Source organism: Musa acuminata, chromosome BXJ1-9 (assembly GCF_036884655.1).
Source record: "Musa acuminata AAA Group cultivar baxijiao chromosome BXJ1-9, Cavendish_Baxijiao_AAA, whole genome shotgun sequence".
Lineage (NCBI taxonomy): Eukaryota > Viridiplantae > Streptophyta > Magnoliopsida > Zingiberales > Musaceae > Musa > Musa acuminata.
The window spans coordinates 10,405,856-10,433,771 of record NC_088335.1 but is presented as its reverse complement, the minus strand read 5'-3'; the positions used below and the strand labels follow the sequence as shown (position 1 = coordinate 10,433,771).

Genomic DNA, 27,916 nt, shown 5'->3' with positions numbered 1-27,916 from the left:
GGATATTATAGATTCCAGACTTCTAGCAATTTTAGGCCCAAATCTCATTGGGCCATCTATTGACGTTGCTAGGGCTCATTTACACCTTTTACGGGTCAAAGATTTTGGGCCGTCAATTGACACGTGTACGGCCCGTTGTCACGCCGAGGGAAATTATCTTCTTGCGTCGAATCGCATAAATTTCCCGCCCATTCCCATCTCTTGCCCCATTCCTCCTACCCGGCCGCTCCCTTCGTCATCACTCCTCCCCCCGCTGGTTTCGATCGGGCACCGCTAATGGAGCCCGACGCTTCCGCTCTCCTTCTCGATGCCCTGCAGAGCTGCGACTACCGAGGCCTCTATGATCGGTTCGCTTCCTTCCTCCTCCCGTTCGGCGATTTCGTTCCTCTTCATTCCCACAACGTTAACCCACCCGCGACCAAGAAGGGCGCCACCACCACCACATCGTCTTCCGTCTCCGCCACCGCCGCTCCCAAGAAGAGAGGCCCTCCGAAGAAGAAGAAGAAGCTGGAACCAGATCCCGCGGCGCTCCGCCCCCTTGCGAAGCAATTTCTACCCTTCCTTTGCCGCGCCCTGAAACACCTCCCCGCACTCCTCCGCAAGAGCCCCAAATCGACCAATGCCGACGTGGACGACCGGCGCATCGTGGAGCTTCTTGCGGTGTACCGGCTTTTGCTTGATTGCTTGGCGTGCATTGGCCCTTGCCTCGCTGGTAAGCCGTACTCGGTTCACCTCCAGAGGGGCCGGCTTGTGGTCTGCTTGGAAGCCTGTGGGAGGTACGCGGAGGCTGAAGAGGAGGCTTTGGCACTCCTCGAGAGCCTCGGGGCAATACTGGTCGAGGCTGCTTCTATGCCCAAGTCGCGCAAGATGAAGATTGCTGGTGGTGGTTGCTTCTTACCTGATCCACAACAAGTTGGTGCTGATGATCCGGAAATCACCATGCTGGTTATCGAGGTCATTACCGTCCTCAGTGGCTGTGCGTACAAGAGTAAGATCACGAAGGAAGTTGCTTATGACAGAATTTTGACTCTGGTTGATCAGGTTCAGCCATGGCTTCGGTATGTCTTTCAGATTATTACATACTGTTTAGTTTTCTTTCCAAAATTGTGGATCAAGCAAAAGAAGAAAAAAGCAATACATCGCAGGTTCTTAAATCCAGAAGCACTTCAGAAGTACCAGGTTTTGCTTGTAAATACCTTGTACAAGTGTTCACTTTTCTTAGTTGAAGAATACACAGATTTTGAAAAAGAGCTGGTGCAACGTTTTTGCCTCAGAATGTTGAGGGAGTGTATAATATCTCGTTCAGTAGATCGCTTTGCAAGTGTATGTACTAGGATAACAGTCTGGTTATATTCTCTTAGTTTAAACATGCTTGTCTAAATGGATGCTGACTATTGGATTTCCAATTAGCAGATGGTGAGAAAGATCACTTCATCTATCAACTTGCAGTGGGCTGGTGGGAGCTTCCTTTTGCTTGGCATTCTAAATTTAACTCTGGAGTCTATTGTGTGTAGCTGCAAGGTGATATGTGTTTCTCCCGTTAATTCTTTTATCAATAATTTCCAGTATAATAAATGCTATAAGTTTGGAGTTCTCATGAAAATTCTATGTTTTTGCAACCAAAGATACTTGGAAACTTACCTTTGACTCATGTTAATACACATTGTTTTTGGATTGATTTGTGTAAATCTCATGTAAATCTAAGTTCTCATTAAATAATGAGATTTGATTTTTTATGTACCTATTATGCAATTCAAAATATTCCTGCTGCTTCATATCATTATTCCTATCTGTGTCATGTATGAACTTTGGACATTGATTTGTGTAAACAAAGGATTTACAGAAAATCTTTAAAATGGTTGTAAAATAGTGGTGGGGAACTAGTTTGAATATAATAGGAAGATGGATTATTTAAAGTGTATACCAGTAGGAGTAGGTGAGGAGACTTAGTTGAACTTCTAGTTTCTTACCTTGATTAAGATCATGGTTCAAAATTTCGGTCACTGGGGCCAAACTGATACAGATTTGGTATGTATCAGCGTACCAACACATGGTACACTGATATACCAGTCACCATCAAGAAGGGGAGGGGAGGTTGAGGGTAAAAAGAAGAGGAACAAGAGATGAAGAAGAGGAGGGGGGAAGGAGGAAAGGAGTCAAAGTAAGAGGAGGATGAGGGCGAGAAGAACTAGAGAAGACTAATAAGAAGAGGAGGAGGAGGAGCAAGCTAGGAGGAGAAGAACTACTAAGTGAGCGTCAGCAGCATGAGCAGGGGGTGCCAGCACGAGGCAAAAGCCCTTCTCAGTCTCCTGCCCAACAGACAAAGTGATAGAGGGGAATATTTAATGCCTAAATTTTAAAAATAATATCAAATTGGGCCTATTGCTTGTTTCAGGCATGTTAGGGATTCCAATCTGTCATTAGTTCTTTCTAAATTCTAACTTTAAAATTTAGCAAATAGAGAATCAAACTCGAGAAACCTTACTTGGTTTTTTCTTTAATGAAGCTGCATCCGAAGTCCAAATTCAAAATTTTTTCATAGTTTCGGTTAGTTGAAGCTTTGTTATTTAGTTTTATTATTGTACTATTTTCTCTTAATCAGATAGCAACTTAATTTTATATCTATGTGTTTCCCTCTCCTAATATCTCATCAAAATGAGACCATATCGATGCAGATCTAACATAGATGTACATCCTTCGAAGTTGGATTTGCTGGGATCCAGTTAAAATTTACATGAATCAGCCAAGATCCATTCAAGTCCGACCAATATTTACTTGGATTTTTTTCCCAAGATTCATGTAGATCCCATCTAGATCCCCATAGATTTAGTCAAAATTCACATAGATATAAGCTAGATAGGTATGAATCTGGTCTCTATTTGCATCAATATAGGCAACATTTGTACAACTCAGCCTTGATTTGGTTGATGTAGTTTAGACCCATGCAGATTCAGCCTAAATACACATGCATCTTACTTAGCTCTGTTTAAATTTAGTATCTATCCGAGTGAATTCAGTCTAAATTTCCTTGGGCCCAACCTAGATCCTTATAGAGTAGGCATACATTTGCATGAATTTAGCCTACACCTGTGCTTCTTGTCTAGATTTGTGTAGATCTAATCAGGTGTCAACCATTTTACAAATCAAGTCTAATTTTTATAGTCTTGCACTGAATAAGTTTTTGGTTTTTTAGACAAATTTTATCAGAATAATAAATGTTGATTAAGTGCAGACTACCATTGTCGTTGACAAGAGCATCCATTGTGACTACATTAATTAGATTGGAGAAATAATTAGGATAAAGCATCATTTGGCTAGTAGAGCAAAATTGGATGCCCAAAGTCCTAAATCTGCAGAAGAAACCTAGAGGGAGGACCTTGACAGATGGACATCTACATCATCCATCCATGATGAATACGAGAATCAGGGGGACAATGTTACTTATGGTTGGAAAAAACAAGGAGAAAGGAAGGTAATTGATTACCTCATGGAGACGAGAGAATGCTTACAAGATATTGAGTCAGATAAAAGTTCTTTCTGGTTGCAATCTTCCTACCAACATGAATCCCTTGAGCAACAATATCATAACAATTGATCATTTTGCCATACTTGCCACAACTGTACCTATCCCAACTATTACATTGATGACACTGAGGTCATGACTGTTACTATTTTACTTCATCAATACACACCAAACATCAGCACCAAACATCAGCAATTTCGCCAGTAGGTTCGTTAAAATTATAATATTCATCTACAACTGAGTAAATTGAAGATTTGAACTACATCTCATTGAAATCACATCAATAATCTTGGTGGTAGTAGTAGGCTATTTAGTGAGGTATGAAATTTAATTTTTGATTAGATGTCTATAATACATGCATCATTTGTTAATTTACTTATCATTTTTTCAGCATATATTGTGTGCCATTGATGGTAAAATCATATTCTTATTCATTATTAACTCCAAATTCAACAGTATTGACCCATACTGTTACACTATAGGTTCCAGTACTGTCTCGGTCCATCTGATTACCCATATCAATATGTGACCTAGATTTTACTCCTTGGTCTCACTAATATTTCTATAATCAGCATTAAAATAAGAGTAATTTAAAGATATAGGAATATGGTCGAAATAGAGCACTTGTGGAATTTGAGATAAGTTCTAGATTGTTTGACATCTTTCTTTTCCATGATAATATTCTTATTTCCTTAAGAATTCAAAACCTACTCTTTGTTCATCTCCTTTCCTCTCTCTATATCCTTTCCGATCTCTTTTATATAGCAGTGGAAACACCATGCAGTGGTGGTAAATGACAATGCACTGGTTGCAATAAATAACAAATGAAATACTACTGGTGCCTTCTTTTCTATGTTGTGCATTGTCATATATTTCCTTTCGTAACTCCTCCATCTCAACTGCTCTCTTATCCTTTGCTTCATTCTGCACCTCCCCTCTTTTTCTTCATTTGTCCCTATCAAATTGACTAAACCTATAAAAAAACTAGCGAACATTGATCAAATTCAATAGATTTATACTAATTGAAATCTATTTCTAGCTATTCGATTGAGAAATCAGCTAAAATTGGATTGGCTTGGATGATATTGATATAATTTCCATTTTTTATAGCAAAAAACTTAGTTGTTGAGCTACCATTAATCTCAATCGATTTCTTTATTTACCCACCATGCATGACAATCTCCTATCCCATCATTAGCTTGGTAATTACAGTAAGTTGATTGTTAACCCTCGACAATCATGAACTAGTCAGATGTAAAAACATCCATGATCACCACATGATGGCTATTGATCTACTGATGATTGATGTTTGCTCAATATTTAATTGTTTACCAACAGTTAATAGTTTGATCGTCGACCTATTGCAGAATCATAGGTGATTGATAATTAGCCATCAGTTGACCCTCTTTTAGTCATATGAGAGCTTGGTGTCAATTGAATAACCATTGACCCATTGATCATTGGTGGTCATTCAGTATCGATATGCCAGTGGTCTATGATAACATTAATTGATCAAACAAACAATCAAACAGCTATGTGCTAACTGTTGGTCCATAGGATTAAATACAAGTATATTTTGGTCATTTTTATGGAATTTAAATAACGCAATTCTAACATCATTTTGAAAATTTTCACTTTTAATAAATGACTTCTTGACTTTGGCTTCTTATTAATAACCATATGGACACCTTTTAAATGAGTCATTGGTATTTGGATATGGTGAATATGAGATATATCTATATATGAGATTTAAAGTGAACCTTCGGGATTCAGGTATGGTGAATTTTTTGATGTAACATTAGATGGAAGTTTATGTGTGGTGTTGCACTTTTTAATCATTTATTTGACATGGTATGTGTTATCTGACATAACGTCATTCTTTCATTGAGTGGGCATCACTTCAGAATGAGTTGGTCGGAATGCAAACCTGGAGCTAGGAAGTCTAACCTCAGCAGGGTCCTCCAATACTTAAGTTGGTGTTTGAGTTGAGGAATGCGGGGAAATAAATGCATAGTTGATAAAGGGAAGTTGAGGAGAGTCCTTGTTAGTGTACAGCTAATGCGTCGAGTGATGGTTTGTGAATATTATGAGGCAAGCCCATCAACGATCCATCTGGATCAACACTAATGACTGATATTGGCAAGGGTGTGAACTATTAATTCTGACACTGGATGCTCACCACGTTACATTTGGGGATTGACCAACTAAGTGAGCTCCCATCAATGTGATTATGAAGTTGTTAGTGAGGAAAATTCTTCTCGCATAACTATTGCTTATTTTGGAGTTCTTATATGTCTATGGTTTGGGTTTTTGGATGTTTATATATTACAGGGCTGTTGTGTAGAAAGTTGGCTTTTCTAGATGTTCAATCTAATGAAAATTGATTCCTTTTGGTTCATTACCCTAACTGTTCTATGTATTTATGTTAACTCTATTTTCTATATTTTCTTGTGATTAAATTCTTTAACTGGGCAACAAGCACCAGGTATTATTCCTCTTTTTCTGTCTCTCTCTGATTTTTTTTCCTTGTAAAATCTGGTCTACTCTCTTGAGATTTATTGTTATCACAATTTATCTAGTGTCATGGTATCTCTGTTTTTTCATTTAATAAACTTTAACTCCTCTTTGTGCTATTTTTTAGTGCTAAGAATAAAATATAGCCGAAGGCAACCTTTTCTTTTTCAGGATTGGATCGTATGTCCAAATATTTTTATCTTAATTTGTTCGCCTCTGTCCTTTGACACAATTGTATGTGCAAGTTTAACTCATGATACAACAGTCAAAGTTTTAGCTTACCAGTGTTATGTTAAGATTCATAAATGATGTTTTAATTTGTTGCGGGATAAGTTGGTTCCAGAACCTTGATGATACAGACCATTAGCAATATGTTTATTATTAATTTTCATATATTTGAAAGACAAGAAAAGGCAGGAAGAAATCTAGATGGCAAAGTCAACTTATTTATGTGTGAGTTGCTATGTACATGGGCATTTTCTTGTTATTTGCTAAAGAAAATATAATATAGTAAATATTTATTGGAAGGCTTATATTCTTCACTGGCATGATGGTAAAATATCTATGTAGTCTATAACAAATGGTTGGGACATTATGGCTTGGTATTGTTGTTATTGTTATTTATACTGTTGATATATGTACTTTACTAGATTATTTCCTTTTGAGGCAAAGGTAATATTGTTTTTTGAGGCAGAGGCAGAAAGTCTCATTTTATTTCATCAAATGAAAGTACAAAAGAATAGAAGAGAAGAATAGAGGAAAGAGAATAGGAAAACACTAACTATAAGGGTGGTCACAAAAAGAATCAAACGGTAAAACCTTTTCTCATGGGACAATAATTTCTTAGAGTTGTGAACCAAGGTTTTTAATTTCTAATGATACCGCCCGTATCGGGCGGTACCATCGAATGGGACTGTTTCCGCCCCATTACCATCCGAAATTTGTTGGTGATGGTCGATTTTAACCGTCACCGCTTGCCACCAGGCGGTATTAACTGGGGGAGAAGGAAGAAGAGGGAGAAGAAAAGGGAGAACCTGGAGATCCGGTGTCACTCTCCCTTGATGATCTCGATCCGTCATTGCCCTCCCTCGCCAGACGCCATAGATGAGATGTCGCCTCCTCCTCGTCTGAGGCGATGAGGTCTCGGTGTCGTCGGCGACTTCTCATCCGTGTGGGGAGAAGAAGCCTTGGTGATGTCGTCAAGGCTTCGCGGGGAGAATAAACGAGGCGACGTCGCTCTTTTTCTTATTTTTGAACCTTTTTATTATATATATATATATATATATATATATATATATATATATATATCTATCTATCTATCTATATATATGTATCTATCTATCTATATCTATATCTATATCTATATCGAGCGGTATGTCAGATCGTACCGCTTCGTATACTCGTACCGAGCTGAGCTCAATGCTTCGGTATGGTATGAAATTATGAACCTTGCTCTGAACTAACTAAGAGCATCTAGGATTTCTTTAGGCTATTTGTGGCCTCCCCTGAATACTGTAGATTTATGCTTCTAGATGTGCCAGCACACATGAATGAAAAAGCCATCCCAAAAGCTTTTCAATTATAATTTAACTCACTTGGGAGTAAGAGTTTATTAGTTAAGAAGATTTGAAAAATATTTCCTGTCCTTGTTTTTAGTCTGACTTTTGACTGATCTTCACTGAAATTCAGTTGCAATTATTAGACAAAAACATTTCACTAGTTTATGCTGGTACAAAAATATTGGTCTTATGATGTGAAAATTCAACTTATAGTCTTATTGGTCTTTTATGTAGATGAATTCAATGAATTTATGCTTTATACTACTCTATGTACATCAGTGCATTATTTAGCTTCACTTACCTGTATTATTATGTAGGTTGATTTGCTGGAAGCTGTAAATGAGTTTCTTGAAATTGTATCATATTTTGCTAGCAGAATTTGTGCTGCCAATATAGATATATGTAGGAGTTCAGCAAACCTGTTATATGAACAAGGTGAAGATGTCCTTCAGGTACATGACCATTTTGTTATTTCAGAGTTTATAATTTCATCAACTCAATGAAATATAATATTTGCTTTTCTCAGGTGTCCTCCCTTGTTGCATCAATTTTGACTCTTTATGCTAGTGGCTTGCACTTTAAATTTAGCAGTATTCAGCCTAAAGAAAGTGTGAGTGATTTCCATAGTTCTAATAATGCCAACACTATCATGTTATTTCATGACTGTGGAGTTGATCTGCAAAAATTGTCTATTATACTGGACAGTTTAGCAAGTAGCTTTCACATGTCAAGTTATGTAAATGAAACAGTTTTCAATAGTGAGATCAAAGACCCGAGGGTTTTGCCGGCGGTGGCTTCAGAATCTGGCAAGTTTGATGCTTGTATGCAGACACATGGAAAAGCCTCGCTAATTTCATATATAGATGCTTTGGAGTTTCTATGTAAGCCAATAGTTGAAAATGTAAACACAGCTTGGAAAAACTTGACTCCCGAACAAGAATCTATTCTTCATTCGGACACCTTAAATTATGTTCAGAAGGTGTTGCATCAGTTTTCTGATCTAATACTTGCTGCCTCCAGGTAAGAGTATGAAAAATATCTCTTTGGTAGTTCATCGGCATGCTTTTAATTTTCTTGATTTATTCTGGATCATATTCTAATCATGATATTTAATAGCTTATGAAGAATTCTTCATTTATTTTTAAATTTTTTATGAGTGATGTTATTGACTTGTCAACATGTAGACATAGTGATATATCTGAGAGGGTGGAGCAGAGGTTAAATGAAAGCCATGGAACATTGCTTCAAGTTGCAGTTGCAGCTTTCAGAATCTCCCTTCTAACTGGTGGAAAATACCAGGTCATTTTGATCATCATATGTCAAATTTAATAATTCATCCTTTATCTAATATCTGCTCATACACTTTTCTGCCACATGGTGCTATTTTCTTATTTCAGAAGAGCCTTCTTCACATCAATTGTATCATTTCAAGTACATGGATTGAGCCTCAAGAGCTGAAGTTTCTTATTTCAGCAATTAGTAATGTTGGAGCTGTATGTTACAATAATGGATGGTTGGAGAAGGTATGCATGTCTTTAGTATATGTCTATATGACTGTAATATCTTCTTCCCTTTGCTAGCCAGTTATAATATGGAAGTTCTTTATATACTCGCCAATTTCTTTGTGTTTTTTTTTTCATTGTATAGATGTCTATAATAAAGCTGTGCATTTATGTTGTCTTGAAAATTTTGAAACAAACAATTCAATATGGGTGCCATTGGAATAAAATGTGTAAAGCTAGATTGACACAAAACTCCTCACCTGTAATCTATAAACCCTAGTTGGACCATGGTTTGAGTGTTCTTTTACTTGTATTAAGGTTCAATGTTTTGACTGATAACTATCCATGTTGCCTAAAACAGAATAGTTGACCAACACTGAATTAATTTTAAATTCCAGCTAATTTTGGTCTAAAATTTATAAGTTCTTTTTTTTTAATGCAATTTGGTAGTTACTGCCGTAAATACAAGTTTCACATAAGCTAATTGATTTTAGTTTATTAATTTTCAGCTCTCACTCTTGAGATTTTCTGGTAAATTATTTTTTTCTAGGTGAATGAACACGTGTCTGTGCAAAGATTTTCCTATTCTAGTTATAGAAATGAAGTGATAGCTTACCATGTTTGAGGGGAGCAAATTACTCCTTTATTTTATTTGCCTGTATTAAGTTTTAAAATTCTGACTATTTCATTTTCATAAACAAGGTGTTATAAGCTATTTACTAGAATGCAATCAAACCACCTAAGTATGTAATTCTAACACTCAAAGTTCGTATTACTGTGTCATCAATTGTGGAGCCCATATCAAGAAAAGTTCACATTGTTGTACAATATGTATATTCTCGAGGTATAGCTTGGATAACCCATATGGTTTGTATTCTATAGGGAAAATGATCACTCTATAACTCAGAATTTTCTATATTTATGTTTTCAACCTAATTTCTGGTGAAGTTCTTTGATAATACTTTCTGCGGCTTAAAAATTTTCCAAGGAAAATAGACACATTTTAAAAACATTTGGCCACTTTTTTTATCTTGCTCTTTCTTATTTCGATTCATTTATTATTTTCTAAAACTTATTTAGCTGAAGGTATTGAAACTCAAGTTGTGATGTTGAAAAGGTAAACTTTACGGATTGGGCCAAGCAAAAAACTGATACTTTAAGCCTTGAGGGAAGGTGAAGGATGTTACTGTAGAATGTAAAGCAATGAGTTGTCATTTCCCGTTGTGATTATGAGATGGTGACAATTGAAATAATGAGGAGGAAAGGAAGGGTGGAGGGGCAGGGGTATGCAACCTGTGGGATGGATCTTGATTGGATTGTACTTATTTGAATTGCATTGGTTTATTTTCTGTGCAATTTTTGGCTCAATCAGCTGCTCATGTATCTCCAATGTAGGTTTTGCCTTAGCTTATATTCCATTTCAGAAGAGTTTTTTCTTCTTATCATTGTCCTTGTATAATTTACGTCTCATTTAATCATGATATTCTTATTTGCTTCTAATAGATGTCTGACCGTTTGCATATTTAAAAGTCTTCATCATTCATTTTCAGGCGTCAAAAGCATTACAATTGTGTATTGAAATAATATGGACATATGTCAAACTCATGTGCGGTATGTACTCATCTAAGTCAAAGGGAGTCTACAGCGATAATATGGCTGAAGTTCAATATAAAGATGCCATTAATGATGCATTGTCGAGGATTGCTACAGTAATTGATTTTCTTTACAAATGTGGTGCCAAAAACATAAAAGAAATCATCATTAAAAGTCTTTATAAACTCTCTGCTGCTGAAGATATACTCCATGACATGACTGGCTTATTGACCTTGATGAAACAGTGGGTTAAGGTAACACTGTAAATTTATTTTATAGTCTTTACTTTCTGCTATAAGGTTGGCCTAAATTTTTGACTTTCCTTTTGTAAGCTTAGATCACATGTAAAGAATTTAAGGATGTTGATGCGGTTGATAATGCACCAGTTCTCTATTCCTCACTACTGGACTATCATTCGACTTGGTCAATGAAAATAATAAGCATAATCCTTGAGCAGGTCTGGACACTTATTTTTTCTTTGTGATTGCTTTAATTTTTGGTAATTTGTTTTATTTGCAAATTGTCTGAGTGCTTTCTGAATTCTTGCAGGAACTTGTTGCCTATAACCTGATGGAATCTCGAAATCCAAAGTTATGTCAAAAAATGGAATTAAAAGTTATGGATTTTCTTTTAAAAGATGTGTATACCTCGAAAGATTATAACCTGCAAAGATCTAGGGTTTTAGTCACCAAAGGAAGGACTTTTAGGGCTCATGGAACAGAAGGCTTAAGCAAGTGTCTTGAATGCCTTTCTGAAGCTATTTCCTTACTTGTGTGTTCCTTTTTTCCTTCTCTGTTATTGCACATTTTATTAGATTGTTTTGTTTTTGCATAATATTGTTTTCAATCTCATGCCCATAAGTGGTTGACATCTCATTCTAAATGTAACAGAGATTCATAACTGATGATTCTTCTCAAGATATTGCTTCAGTTTCTCATCAATTGGCCCTCACATACATCTTGTATGCACATTGTGCCCAGGAGGCTAATCAAGACTGTGGTGTAAGTTTTCTATGAGCATTTCTTAGGACTCTCTGAAGCAAATGTTAGTGATGCTGTCTTTGTGGATATTAGAGCCAGAGGGAGTAAGAACTAAGAACTACAATAGAATTTCCCGTATCTTAACTTTTTTGTGTCTGGACAGGTAATCCTGCATAATGTTCATTGCGCACTGAATTTATGGTCGGAAATGAATGTCCAAGGTTATTGTTCTCCTAGCAACTACCATCAATGGGGAACAACGAGTATTTTGGCCCTCTTATGCTCTATGGTTGATTTGTTGTCAGTAAAGGTAAAATGATAACTTTGGAGATGCTCTTGTTTGTCTGTCAAAACTTTCTTGCTTTCAGCTTGCTGGTATCAATTCTGTGCAGTAACTTTTACTATGATTATGCCACTCTTCAGGGTTGCCTGAAATTTCAACTTGAAATCTGTAAGGTGATAATCAGATTCTCCATGCCGGAGAATATGTTGTCAGAGAAATGCATTTTCATGCTATGGTCTAACAGAAGGCTTAACCATTCACTTTGTAGCTCTCCAATTGATGAAGTTTTTGTTTTGAACATCTCAGAACAGTTTGGTTTACATGTCAACTTTTTGGATTATTGGATAAATTGCATAAAACAACATCCTCCATCGCAATGCATGTTATTGCAGAAGTTGTTCCCAAATGATTTTGTTCTTTCTGAAGCAACTGGACATTCTTCCAAAAGACCTTTCGGTGCACAAATTAGTACCGAAGAAGTTAAAGAGGTTGCAACATCCCTAGTTGCTGAGGTAATTCTTTTGGAAATGACTAAACTTCTAATCGTTTTTGTCTTCATGGATCGGAGAAAGTACTTTACGTTCTATTGAGCCTTTTGTTTCTCTGTTTTAGGTTCCTTTCACCTATCAATCTGCTTTCATTGCTGCTTATCTTTACCATGATTTGTCTGAAAGGCTTTTCTCCAATGGAAGAATTTCTGAGGTAATGTATATGGGTGTGTTCTTAATTTCTCTATATATTTACTGCAGGCAGGGTTTTCCAGGAGGTTTGAACTCTAATTGTAATCATGATAGTAGAAGCTTCATTGATGTTTGAGTATGAGAATGGCTATGGTTGATGGGATTTTTTAAGGGAAAGGGACAAGCAAAAAATTCTCTTTTTTGATGTTTCTAATAAATTCTTTGTATGTCTTTCTCTCTTGTACTGCTAAATCTAATAGACTTGGTTCATCTACTACAAAATTTAAAAGGATTTCTTTAAACATGTTTGTATAATTTTAGGGGATTTTGTCATTTCTTTTCAATTGAACCCATAAGATCAGTATAGTAGCAGGTCTATGTTCTTAGGATAGGAGCGAGCAAGTCTATGTTCTTAGGCTAAAATGAAGAACATAGATGAGCCAAGTCTACTCTAAGAACTCTGTTAGACTTGTACAAGAATTGGAGAATGAAAACAGGATTGCCCGCGCCAGTGGAATTCTTTCCTGAGTGTTCCAACGAACCCAGAAGAGTTTCAAAAAGCTGGAAAGACCTTTCAATCAACAAGTTTTATTCTAGCTGCCCTATGAAGAGAGAATTCAATAACGGATTTCGGATCAAAGAAAAACTGCTAGGGAAGAAGTTGGAACTTGGAAAAGTGAGCCAAAGGCCTGAAGAGCCACGTCCCCTTACAAAAGGCTTTGCTAAAACGAGGGGGAGCGCATGGTAGTTGCTTTCAAAGGCTAGATGCTCTGAGTGGGTCTTTCCCTAAGGTGTAGTGTCCCTATCTAGTCCCTTTGAGTTGAGCGTCTCTTTCATGTTTTGTCACTGCTAGGTTACGGTACCAATGTGTGTGGGAAATCCCTATATATTGGCTTGGGTATACTTGTAGGAGGTGTAGGGGAATTTACCCAGGATGACTAGAGTTTGAGCAAGCATTATGTGTTTAGAGGGGGTGCGTTAGCTTATTACTTCGGCGTGCCGACATCAATCAGATATTATAGGAGTGAGTCTCTAGTGGTTTTTGACTTTCTCCCATATTAGTGTAGCTATCTTAAATTCAATGAAATTGGGGCTAGTCACTGAAACAAGCAATAGGTAGAAAATGTTGCGCTTGCGCACCGGGCAATAAGTTCAAGTAAGCAATACAGTGTTTTTTAATCTATTCCATACAATGCAAGCAAGATAGATGGATTTGATTTCACTGTTGCGGTAATGCCTATTTATCTTGTGCTGGGCAAGAATGAAGTACCATTGTCTAGGGCGGTCCTTCTTTCAAATATGAATGAAACAAGTAAACAAGCAACAGAATGTCGTGCGAAAGAGCTCACTAATGTATGTCTTGCGTCGTTACTTGTTGAGTTCTTTTAGCTAGAGTTATGTAGTCAACAGTAAGCAGTATTGATATTTTAGCTAGAGAAGGATCTGTCTCTCCCGAGACAACCAAGGAAGCAAGATAGCATCATGACACCTTTACCCCCAAAGAGGGCCACCCGTACGCCTTTCCTTTCCCTGTAACTAATTGTTCACAAATGAAAACCTTTCTATTTAAGCTTTTCCTGTAACATGAAAATGCATCTCAACTACGTTATTTATTTTATGCATCTAGTTTCTTGATTGTTTAACACTCTGATCCATATACTTGCTCGTCGAACTTATAAATTTTATTTACTGTCAGGAGCAAAAGTTCACACACACAACAGACTATAAACATTCTATTTTTACTTCATAAACAGTGTTTTTTATACATTTTTTTTTTCTTGTTGAATAATAGATTCAAGACATCTATGACATTTACTTAAAAAAGGGTTTCTTGCCTATTCATTTTAAAGATACTCAATTCTTCTCTTATTATTACAAAACTTACATATCATAATACTTAATTATGGACTTTTTTTCTTGTTGAATAATAGATCAAAGATATCTTGAGGTTATACTTGTTACAACCCTATATTTATGGAAGTTATCTTCTCTTATTATTACAAAACTCTATCTTACATGTCGTTTATCATATATAGATATAATTGCTGGATAACCCTTTCTTTGAAAACTCACCATAATAATTATCTAGGAACTCTTTCATAATTTTTTTCGATGATTGGAAACCATATGCAAATATTTTTCTTCTCTTTATAGTTTTTCATTAATTTCCTTTATAAATAAGTACCTTTCATGGTTGAATTTTGGGTTATAGACCAAATTGATTATCGAAAATAATTATTCACATTTTAATATTCCTTTAGTCATCTTGTTTTTTTTTTTTTTTCAAAGTTTCATAGTGTGGCTTAACTTCTACATAACTTGAGCAATTCTTTAAAACGCTCTTGCTCCATTTGTTAGACATTTATTTAATTATCAAAATTTTGTTCACAAACTAGTCAGGCTAATCTTTGGTTGATTCCTTTAACTCTACCAACCAGGTCCTATTCTCTTATTAATTTTATTCTCTTGAAAGTTTTCTTTGCTTTGTTTGTTCTGAATTTAGGACAGACATATGAACTTTATACTTACTGTTATTGCTTATCTCTATATCTGTAGAATATTCATTGTGTAAGATAACAAAGTATCAAACTTACATTAATCTCCATTTCATTCACTAAATAGCATCCTTCAGGCTTCATTATTTATAAATATTCTATAACCTAACTAAGATTCTTCCTTTCCCTAGCTTTAATAATCTGATAATTGTCATTTTCCTTTTCCTTAATACCATGCTTATCATAAGAATGACCATTAACTTTGTATTTTGTTGTACTTATAACTTTTTTGCTCTTTTTAGCTATAATGAATATTCTTTTCTTTTCATTTTTTCAATTTTGTAAACCTTTATTATTATTTTTTGGATCACAAATTGAACTTCTTCATGCCACAGCAAACTCTCTATTGAAGCTTTGCCTTCTCCTTTAGACTACTTAAGAATCTCCTTTGTCATCCTCCTGATTCTGGTGGTCATTAATCTTCACATGGTATTGGTATTGTCTCCATTCGAATTCTGAACTTCTTCAGTTTCAATCTTACTTCTAAGAGGCCTTGTATTATTATTGTTTTTAAATTCCATCATCTAATCATAGGACAGCCAGTTATTATTTTCCTCTTCTATTTCCTAAAATATATATCTGTTTGCATCAAACTATGTTGATGAGTCAAGATTTCTTAGGATTACTTTAAAAAAATTTAAGTGGGTATTAATGATTATAAGATCATAGGATATAGCAAAATCTAAAATTATACTTTCCCTTCGTTCTTCTCCCGAATCCAAAACATTCCTTTAATTTTTTCCTTGTTCAATCCTTATATGACAATTTGAATCTTCTCCAATGAAAAAGATTTCAGTTAAAGTCATAAACTGGTTAATTCCATCTAGATTTTCTTAGAATTCCCATTTGTTTGGTCATGCAGTCCTTTTGAGGGGTATAAATACTTACAAATTCAATATCTCTTCTTCTAACACAAATTTTAATGCTATAATTCTTTTCTGACTCTTTTCACCCTATCACTTTATCACCAAGTTCATTGTCTACAATAATGGCTACATAGTACACGCATTTAGTTTTTGTTGCCGAGCTGGTTTCATCATTATATCACATCAGTTGGAATTGATCATTTTCACCTATACATCTTAATACTTCCAATCTTGTATATTGTTTTAATTTTTTTTCTGGCATATTGTGATATCTTAATGGGAATATGATGCTTAGGCTCTTCTATACGCGAAAGAGGCACTCTCTCTGAGAAACAAAATTTTACGGAGGAAATTCATTTATACAGTTGTTGAACAGTCAGCGCAATCGAAGTCTGATGGAGTAACTCAATACAGAAATGATCACATCAGCCTTGTGCCAATTAGCAATGTTATCACTGACGTATGGCCAGATTTTAATAAATCAGGGAACTTAGATGACTCTCTTCTTAGTCCATGGAGTGTTCTCAGATGCTACCTTGAAAGTACATTTCAGGTTCATATTTTGTTGTTTAAGTTATAATCTAGCATCATCTGTTTATTCTTAGATATCACAAATAATTTAACTCGCAGGTCGGGATTATCCATGAATCAACTGGTAATGGTGCTGAGGCAGAATGCCTTTTTCGAATAGGAAAAAACATATCCTGTTTACAAGGTTTCCCAGTCCTTGCAATTGCTTTCACAATGCTGTTAGGTTTGTTTTCTTCTTATACTCTTTTAGCTGTCCTTGATGTTTCATCTATGTTTTTTTTGCTTGTGGACATCAATTCTGGAACTTCTTGTCAGGTCAATTATATCGTAGGAAACATCAATGGGACTTGGCCGAAAATGAGCTTAAATCTGCTAAGAAGCTGCTTGTGGAGTATGACAACATTATCTCATGCACTCGCTGCAAAATGGTCTTTGAGGTTACAATCGATATGCAAGTTGGTGATTTATACAGAAGTCTCTTTGACAAAGGCACTCAGATCAAGTCCACAGGAAGCTTATCTGATGCTCTGGGTTTATATAGATCAGCTCTTGAAAAGCTGGAACTTGCTGAGATGGTGAGTTGCATTGACATCTGTCAGAAACCAGAAGCTAATGGTGGCATATTACAAAATGATGATTCTATTAAGGAAGCCAGTAACAGAATTCAACAGACAATTAAATTATGCTCATCTACCAAGGAAGAAAACTCATCTGTATGCAACATCTGCCGCTCACTGAATAGCCATAAAAGTGTTTTTCATACTCGGCAAGTGCCAAAGGAATCTGATGAGATAAGCCTTTTGAAAACTGTAAACAGAAAATCACAAGTCAAGAACATATCTAAAAAATCTTTAAGATGCTCAACAAAAAATCTTAATCATCAATCTAAAGCGAGGAGAAATGGTTCTAGTAACCAAGACAGTAATGTCATGAATGCCACATCTGTAGGATATAGCAAGTTCAATGGGTCTGCAAATCATGAGCTTTGTACTGAAGCATTCAGTTGTGGAGAGCTTTTGAAGGAACACAATGGGGCTGCTGAAGCTGATTGTGGAGATAAAGAAGAATGGAAATGCAGCAAAATGGAGTGTTGGAGGTGCCTAATCCATCAAGTGATGGAAACTGGATTCATGCAAAATATCATTCATCTGCATTGGGAATGTCATCGTCGGCGTCTTGTACTGATGCTGCTCCTTAAGATAGGTACTGAACTTGGTAAAAAAAAGCCTGTTTACGAGATGGTTCACCATCTTGACATATTTGCTCCTTGAAGTTGCTGAATGCCATTTGTTTGTTCATTCATCAATATGCATTTCAGGCATTTAGTTATTTGTATGTGGTTTTTGTTTAGCAAAGTGTTTAGGTACTCACAATGGAAAGCATGGCGAGCATGAAGTACATGAAGTGTTTGGTCAATGTGTTTTGGTGATGTTCAATTGGAAATCCTTAAAGCATTGTGGAATGCCGGATTCCAGCTTAATTGAGTGTGTTGTGGATGAAAGTTTAGGTGATTTCTTTCATATTGAACGTGCAGCAGTACTGTATAACATGAGTTGGTATTCTTTGAAGAACATCATATCAGAGCATCCCAGGTGAGCTTGGACTAGATAATAGTATATAGGTAGTTTCTACTATATTTATTGCTTGAGTTGACTGATACTGTTCTAATCTATTTCTGTGTGTTTATTAGGATCCCTTGCTGCAGTCTTTCCAAGATCCAGATGTCCACTGTCCTTCGGTGGTTGCTTAGAGCCTTCATACTCTGCCAAGAAAGCCCTTTGCTTTTTCAGAAGGTTTTCAGCATATTCTTAACTTTATATTCCATGGAAGCTTGTTTATCAGTTGATTGCGGTGACATTTTCATGAGCAATATTTCATTTTTTGTCAACGATTTTTCACTTTGAGACAGTTTTGTTTTTTTATTTCCTTTATGGTACAGGTCTCTCGACTACTTTCTTCCATATTTCTGCTCACGACACTTGATGGTTCAATTTCTTTACCTTTGCAAACTGAAAATTCTATCTCTTTAAACCATTGGGCTGCATATTTCCATCAAGTCTCAGTTGGTACGTATCTACACTGCCAATATTATTCAAGGGACAAGGCCTGCAGCTCTAAGACTCCTGAGGTTTGTTGGTGATTTATTTAGTGTCCTTGATATTATGGATCTAATCTGTTTGTGCAGGGTTTCTTTCCATATGCCAGAACTTGTTTTGCATATACTTTATTCAGATGGCTATTACATTGATAGCTTGACTTTTCAATATTTATTGATAATTTTTGTAAACTAATCTTAAACATGGTTCTGTCAATCCATAACTCTCTTAGTGGGCAGTTGACTGGGCATTTTCTTTTCTTTTCTTATTTTGAGGTAACCACTTAGCTGTGTTTATGAAGAATCAGTTATATGATTCTTGCACCACAAGTTTTACTAGTTCTCTCCTAGCCCCATTTTTTTCTCCTTATTTTTTTCTTCTTTTAATTTATACAGAAAACATGGTAAGATATCTAATTTAAAAATATCAATTTTAACTTCTATTTCTTGAATGAGATGTCACACCTTAATTAATGCTGATGTATCTATAAATGTATTCTATTATATGCTATTTTTCAACAGGATTACTGTTGACAAATTTCAAAATACTTTTAGTAATGTTTAGGAAATTCAATTACTAAATTTTAGACAATTGACTTTTGTCAAAAAAGCAAATTTGAATTTAGAAATTCTTTACAATCCTTCTGACTCATTCCTAGATATGTGTCACAATTCAGGCCTACCAACTTGCTAGCTCAGCCCATGACTTCCCTGGGTCTATTTTGGCATAATGCCATCTTGGTTAATCATTGTTCATACTGCACGAGTCCCAGAAGGGCCTGTATGATTCCTACATATCCCTGGGGAATTTTTTTTTCCCTTATGACTTAGATCAAAACAAGGAGAAAACCCAAGACAGGTTGGAGATAAATTTTCCAGCCAAATAATTCTAAATGCTAATTGGATTAGGAAAAAGAAACTACACTGATTTGGAGAGAAGAGTTAAATGCTTTCCTATCAAGGGTATGAATCCGAAACTAAAGGTTAATCTAATTCATTATTGGAAGGAAGACTTAAAGTCCTCAACCCAACTTCTATGCAGAATGAGATAGACTATTCTTTTTCTTCTGGGTGATTATCAAGCTGGTTTTTGCAGTTAATTCTTGTATCTACATTATGGAGTCTACAAAGTCTAATTTTAATGTTACTTTCTTTTCTTTCACAACTCCTATATTTGAGTTCTCTGTAAATTCAAGGGGCATGCTTGTGTGTTTTCTGATCTATTGCAATAAAGGTATCTTAGTTGTTAAATAATTTCTCACTTCATTTCTTGGAGTCTTCTCCTCGTATTGGTGAACCATTTGTTAGTGGAAACACTCAACAATAAGATATGCAAAATTGTAAAGAAACCATTTGTAAGCAAGTTGGATGCAAAGAGAGGTTATTATTGATCTTGTAAAGCAAAATAAAAATAAAAAATCAATGTATGCAAAGCAACAAGGACCAGGGGCCCTGTTGGATAGAACAGCCAGCAACTCTTTCATTAAATCTTTTTAAGTGCTTTTGAGGTCAAATTTAATCTGATTGTGAATGGACATGACTCCTCACCAGTTTGATGATATACTCATGTTTGTCAAAAATTGTCAGAAAGGTATAACCAAGTTTGGATTTGTGGGGTTTACTGTTTATCTAATTTTATGAAAAGGGGGACATGCTAGTCTTTTAACAGAAGCATAAGTTGGAAACCAAAAGCTAACGACAAGACAAAGATTAGAATGAGGCAGCAACAAAGCTGACCTTGCATCTTGCTTATCAGGCAAGCTTATAATGAAATGACATGAAGAGAAGATGAGAAAAATATATTGGAGCCAGTTCATTTCTAATCACAGTTAAGGAGTTTCTGTGATAGGAATAATCATTATATCTTTTTGAATTTGGATTACATAATAGTCCCTAATCATGATAGGAATAATCATTATATCTTTTTGAATTTGGATTACATAAAAGTCCCTAATCTGATTTTCGTGGGAATGACAGAAGTGTGGAGACTTCAACATATCACTCACCCAGATCATGTCATTGAGACAAATTTGCTGAGGTCAAGAATGAAAACCAAGTCCACTATGATTTTTTTATAAAATGGAAGATGATGTTCACAAATTTAACAGCAAGGCAAGACTAAGAATACTTTTTCCAAAAAGGGTGATCGTTGCAAGGTAAGTCCTTGCCTCAAGTATTGTTCAATGAGGATTAGTCTAGACGAGGGTTGAGGTCCTTAGAATGGAGCGAAGCTTTTATTATCAGAAAAGGAACACAAGTGTATGTAGATGGAGGACAAGTTTTCTGTTAAGAACCTTTTGACACATATTCCTAAGTCCCTACGGACTTAGGAGTATGTGGAATGCTTTCTCAATCTCCAACTACCAATGCACCCAACGGTGCTCTTTCAGGATGTTTTTATTGTCATCAGCAGTTGAAGTGAAAGTCTACTCATATCAATAGAGATCACAGTGATGGAAGTGGTTGATTCAATACAATTATTAAGAAAGGCCATAGTAGAGGTGTCAAACAAGAGGATTATTAAAATAAGTAGTGCAAATGCTTGTAATTTGATTAGAAGTTTTCACCTTGATATTTTGTGATAAATAACAGTCCACAAGGGGTGGGATGGAGGAGCCATTTTTCATGCGGCAGTTGTTACAGCTTGTACATGAACAGTTAATCTGGTGGAATGGTTGGATCAATGGCAAATGTCTCACTAAAGCACATTTTTTGGGCCTTGCTTTTATGAGGCTCACCAGTTTTATTAAGGCATGCATCTTATCTGATTTTTTTTTTATCAAAAGGCCTAGTGCACCTTTGCAATATTTAGTTCTCTTTTCATTATTTGCTATGACATCTCTGTGGTACAAGCGATTGTATTGGTTTTATGGGTAAGGAGTACATTTTGAACTTCTTGAGGACAGATGAAAAAACAACCACAAGAGAAAATTTCCCTCTATTGGAAGGGAAATAGAAACTGATCATGTGGGCTTAAATCTCAACTTGTTGCCTCATATTTGTATTTATTTCTTTATTTGTTATTTCTCCTTTATTACCAGTTTTATGGTCTCTTAAGCTTCCTTCCTGCTTATTTTTTGCACAAAATTATTATATTTCACAATTATAACTATGTGATCTTTGGGCTAATGAACCAAAAAATATATTTTGGCTATTACAAATATTTAATGTTGGTTATATTTCATTTATACTTCAATAAATTGTGTCGCTTTGCATCTAGCTTCCAAGAGGTACTTTCAATGTGCCTTGAGTTTTTAAGAACTTTACTCTATGGTTTACTGGTGTATCTGTGTACTGAATGCATTTATCTTGGTTCCTTAACTTTTTAGGTATTATCAAATTGTGAGGATGACATTAACTTGTCCCTTTCACAGCTTTTTGTACAAGTAAATCAATTCTTCAGCTTGGAGAAAAATTTCTTTTTGTTTAACTAGAAATCTCATTCGTCTTTCAGGTCTTTCCTAATGCTAGCATGACAGAGAACACTGCTGATGCATCCAAATTCTTCAGGTTTAAATGTTTTAACCAGCAAACTGTTCTTTAACTCATGTCAACACTAACATGGTTACAACATCATATTTCTTTTTCTATCCCTGTTTTGGTTGTAGGTTTGTTCCAGAAAAACTCGAAGATCTTGAAGAACATGTAACTGGCTTCTTCAAGTGTCTCCCTACTATCCCAATCATCTGTTTAAGTATGCTCGGAAGTGATTATGCAAACCTCATTGGTGAAATGCTACTTCTACCTTCTTTTTTTCCGGCTTGGATACTTCTATCAAGACTGCTTGGTAACAGCCAACCAGTTGTTATGTTACTACCTGTGAATCTCCTTCAGGAAGGTAATTTAGTTCTTTATGTACAAAATATTAGATGTTAACTTCTTACCAGAAAAGAAAATATAACTGAAGTATTTCTGTTTTACCTTTCATCAGAAGTTCAACTTGAAGATATTTCTGACCAAAAATTCAGTGATGCCGACACAGGATCTATCAAGCACTGGCATTGCCCTTGGGGTTACACTGTTATAGACTGTATATTGCCATCTTATAAACAGCTATTGGAAGAGAACTTTTTATTACTATCTAATACGACCTTTGCAGCAGCTGATATACAGATGAAAAATGCTAGCTGGTGGTCTCAAAGAACCATGCTTAACAACCGCCTAAACAAATTGCTGAAGTAAGACTATGAATAAGTTATTCTTAATTACTCCTTTTATTTGTTTCATTTCTTTTATTGTTGATGTCTATCTTGCACCTTGTGTTTTTTTTGTTGCAATAGTATGAGCATAATTCTTACTATTTGCGTGACTAAATTATATAATATCATGGAAGCTTCTTGCATCATTGACACTTTGCACCCCAAATAGATATTGTTTATACGAAACTGATTGCTACAAATGTTTTAATACAGAAGCATGGAAATTTCATGGTTGGGACCCTGGGGTTGTTTGCTTTTGGGTGAGCGTTCAGTCCCAGACCGTATTGAGAAATTGGTTCACAAATTAATCAATGTTCTGAAATCTGAAGGCAGATTTGAAATAAATTATACTCTCATCAGTGCTATCATTGGTGGTGCGAAGTCTGTAGCTGATGCAGAATCGTGCATCAATCAGTTATTATTATACAAGGGATATTTTGGTCGGGGTGCATGCTGCGGGGAGGAAAGGTTTAGGGCTTTCTCTGCTGTTGCACAGACAGGACTTGCAACTGAGTTCATTCATGATTTAATAAAAGAAGCATTAGCTGAATATGCAGAACAAGTTGCAAGAGAGCCAGTAATTATAGTACTGGATTCAGATGTTCAGGTGACTCATCTAAATAAAAATTGTTTCTTACATAAGAGATTTGTGAGTTAATGTTCTCTTGCATCGACCCTTGTCTAGTTTCAATCTTGAAAGCTCAATTCTGTGCTGTCTCCTGAGCATGAGCCCTATCCCTATAAAATACTGGTTACTGGTTAAAATGCTTCAGAATAGAGCTGCAGATTAAGCACCTCTTATATCTTCAAAGGACATGTTTGTGATACTGTCCAAAAGGAATGCTTCTTTTTTTAGCACTCTTGGAACTTTCAGCAACAGGTTGTTCATCAAACCAGTAAAAGCTGGATACAGACCTGTGCAACATCGTCAAATATTGCAATAACAGCATTTCTTATACTTGTTTTTAACTTGTACATTTTACTAATTAAAAGTGTCCATGAACTTTATTTGTTTCACAATTGATGCACCTTTTGTAATATCCATCAGCAAACTTTTACATGACTCCACTTCGTTGTATGACTTCATAAACTTATTCTTTTATCAATGACAGTTTTTGTTTTTAATAATTTAAGCTGGATGGCACTTGACAAATGATTGCAGATGCTGCCATGGGAAAACCTACCAATATTGAGGAGTCAGGAAGTTTATCGCATGCCATCCGTAAGCAGTATCTTTTTAACACTTGACAAAAGCTGTTCCCATCACAAAAGAGACAGCGGATTTGGCACCATCATTCCTGCTGTTGACCCTTTAAATGCTTACTACTTGTTAAACCCTAGTGGAGATCTCAATGATACACAATTGGAGTTTGAGCAATGGTTCAGAAACCAAGAGTTGGAGGTAATCTGATCAAATCTTATTCTATTTTTGATTTCACATGTTCATTCAGAAATTTAACTAATGCCTACTGAGCCCTACCTTGCACTGCGAAGAAAAATAGAAAAGATTTTCTATTTTCCAGTAATCTTGACAGATTTTTGTCACTATATTTGATATTCTAGGGAGCCATAAACATTTGTTTTTTGTCCTTTTCTTTTGGGAAACATTATTTGTATCAAATTTTAAATCCACATGGCATAGTTATGCATTCTTACAATTAACTGTTATGCATATCATTTCTGGAACATCAAATTCACACTGTTGGTAACTAACCCTCTTCTTGGCGATGGCTATGCTAGTTTCACAGAAGTTCCTGATCTGTGTCAACTCATTGATCTCACCACAATGTAAAATATGCTCACTGTGGGAATTTTTCAGGATCAACATGTTTCTAGTTCCTTCTTTAGCAACTACCCATATTGTAGAGATAACCTCTCCACAAGTTTCAAATATTCGTTCTGATGCCTACTGACTTCGCTCTAGTCCCCACACATAAAAAAACAGAGGAGAGAAGAGGCATGAATACTTGAATAGGGAGAAAAAAATGATACTATATATATGAAAATTTAATCGTAAAACTTGGGCTTGGCCTTCTTTTTATAGAAAAAAAATACAAATCCTAATTGTAAAAGGATTTCTGTTCAAATGAAGTCTAGAATAAATTATGCAATAAAGAATATCAGTAAAATTGAGCCTCTTTCCTTCGAGGATCCATAAGACCTTTGTGACATTGGAATTGAGGCCAGAACAACTCCATATGCACTGGCATTGAAACAAGTTTTTCATGTTTAGGTCATATTGATGTTTCATACCCTGATTACAAAAACTGTGTTCTAGTGCAATGGAGTGAAATTCACCCATGTTGTGCAATCAGCCAATTTTTTGCTGTTTGAGGCTCAGTTGAGCTGCACAAGGAAGTTGATAGCCTCGATGTCCATATCATTGGTGTTATGCTCTAGTGACTACAATGGTTTGATTTGGTTATGTTGAATGCAAAAGACATACATGTGGCTGAATTAAATTTTTTTGGCATCTTTTTTTAATGAGTGGAAGTAAACATGTAGATATTTTGATTTTTTCATATAAAATAATTGCTTGTAGATGCAGCAAAATGAATAGGGATTGCTTAATTGGCACTCAATTAAGTTGTGTCTAGAATGATTGTGGAACTTAGATTACATGTAAAACAGAATTTACTTCTTCCAGATATGGATTTGTTTTGTTGGTTTGGAGCCTTTTTTCCGCTGCATTGTGTTTGTTCTTTTGACCAAAGATAAAGTTCAGGCCAAAATGTCATTAAACTTCTTATGGTCTCTCATGTATTGGATCAATCATTTATCATGTTGTACTTTGTCTACATGATTTTTTATGTTCGGTAATCCAAGAATTTTGTCATATAAATTTGCTACAGGGGAAAGCTGGAAACCTTCCTGATACTAAAGAGCTAATTATGGCTTTGCAAAATCATGATCTGTTCCTTTACTTTGGTCATGGAAGTGGTATGTTGATTTGAGACTACATCAACGACTACTATTACTACAATAACAGTCCTTCAGATCCCCAGCTTTTTGGGGTGGCTACTTTAATGACTTAATTCCTGAAAACTTCTTTTATGCAGGTACCCAGTATATTCCAGAAAAGGAAGTTCAGAAATTGCATCATTGTGCAGCCACTCTTCTTATGGGTTGTAGCAGCGGTTCACTTCTGCATAGAGGGTGTTATGCTCCTCAAGGTGCTCCTCTCTCCTATTTGTTTGCTGGTTCGCCTTCTGTCATTGCGAACCTCTGGGATGTGACAGACAAGGATATTGACCGGTTCGGAAAGGCATTGCTTAAGTCATGGTTGCACGAAGAATTAGTTGCCCTTAGCAATTCCACTAGGGATGGTCAGTTAGTGCAACAGTTTAGTTGCATGAGCATGGACGACGATGTCGCTTTGACCTCTGTCAAGACTAGAAGGAAAGTGTACGATGGAAAGTTGCGTAATTTATCTGATGGCAGCAACCGGGGTTGCAGGAGAAACAGGATTGCGTCATTCATGAGCCAAGCACGAGATTCATGCAAACTCCCTATGCTGATTGGAGCATCTCCTGTTTGTTATGGAGTACCAACAGTTATATGGAAGAAATCACCATCATGAAGTGGTCTCCGAGCAATATCGCCCTTGTACATGAAGGAATATTCCAGGCAAACCTAGCCATTTGGATGCTGCATTGTATGTCTCACGCCGTATCAACTTAAGCAGTCGCCTTGGTTTCGGCAATGAGACAAAAAAAAAGACTCCTGCGTATGCACCCTAGCACACTCAAATTTTACATACCCTTGTATACTTAAAGCATGTTACGATAATTGTAGCATATTGCATTGAATTGTATAGAAGGTGCTATTGTTGCTTCCTACATCCATCTGGTGTTTCATGTTTTTAGGAAAATTAATTTGGAACATATCCCTTGTATCTTTGTACAGGTATTAGAAATGAAATGCCATCATAAATCTCTTGCTAGTGTTTCTGCTACAACAATGAAATCATGCAACGGGGCATTATAAAACAACAGGCTCGAGAGCCACAAGAATAATGTTCATTAGGGTTTTTTTGAATCTTTTCTTTGACTTAGTTTTTCCTATTGACTAAGATGCCATTATCTGGTCTTTTCACTTATATTGGAGAATATAACAAAAAAAATTTGAATTGTGGTTGTATAGGAAACTTTTAATACTAATGAGTCAAGACAAAGTACATTTACTTATATTTTAGTGGTAAGATAGGGATTAATATGAATCTATCTTTGCAAAGTTCCTAACCAATGTATTTGTCCTTGCATTTTAATATAACATGGATGTCCTTTTAATGTGGTTCTGGGATTTTCTTTGATGTTGCGTAAATTGTATCATCGGAGTCAACAAATTATTGGTGAATATGTTTTTGAGCCCTGAGACATTTATGTGTCTATTAAATGACTTTTTCCGGGTTTTTCTTCATTAGAAAAAGAACAACTGTGCGGACTAATTCCCATTCTTCTTTTTCTCGTTGACAGAGACTGTAAGATGAGACCTCATGCATTCATTCTCGAAGGATGGCTTGGGGAAGAGTGTCACAACCTATAGCCGAATGCTGCTCTCCTATATCCACGAGACAAGATGTATATGTTTGACCCACAGTCGAAAGTGGATCCTGTTGACCAAACTGCAGTCCAGGAGACAGGTTCATTCACAGGACTCGATCTGATGAGTCTCATCATACGAGTGATGTGGTTGTTAAGCAGCACAGAACTCCCCACCCTTCTTTCTTTATCGGAAAAAGAGCACTCACAGCCTAAACCCTAGACAACAAACCCACGGCCTAAGATCCAAGAAGAGCGGGAACAGTCAAAGACGTGTACTTATGGGGAGTGGGATGGTTGAAGGAACAAATAATAAGGCAATGATGAAAGGCTTGCGGAGTTTGAGAAGCAACAATGTGTGCTACAGTCCCTTGTCGGGTTATGGGGAAAAAGCGTGCATATTAGGTATCACCTGTTGACACCAACCGGGAACAGTAACTGAGTCCATATCCTCCTGGGAAATGGAAGAAAGATAGTCTCAGTAACTGGGGTTTA

General features: G+C 36.0%; 1 protein-coding gene across 1 annotated transcript; it reads left to right on the top strand.

Moving 5' to 3' along the window:
* The first annotated feature begins 226 nt into the window (after positions 1-226).
* Positions 227-26,719, top strand: LOC103998153 (separase-like). The gene is made up of 27 exons (XM_065082991.1): positions 227-1,058; positions 1,146-1,323; positions 1,414-1,521; positions 7,914-8,048; positions 8,123-8,616; positions 8,781-8,895; positions 8,994-9,119; positions 10,649-10,945; positions 11,029-11,148; positions 11,241-11,462; positions 11,582-11,692; positions 11,835-11,981; positions 12,095-12,466; positions 12,567-12,656; positions 16,351-16,608; positions 16,686-16,809; positions 16,902-17,789; positions 17,938-18,178; positions 18,277-18,379; positions 18,526-18,714; positions 22,136-22,191; positions 22,290-22,519; positions 22,613-22,859; positions 23,094-23,487; positions 24,043-24,282; positions 25,733-25,820; positions 25,940-26,719. The coding sequence occupies exons 1-27, from the start codon at positions 277-279 to the stop codon at positions 26,458-26,460; spliced, it is 6,876 nt and encodes a 2,291-aa protein (XP_064939063.1). The 5' UTR covers positions 227-276; the 3' UTR covers positions 26,461-26,719.
* Positions 26,720-27,916: the final 1,197 nt, after the last annotated feature.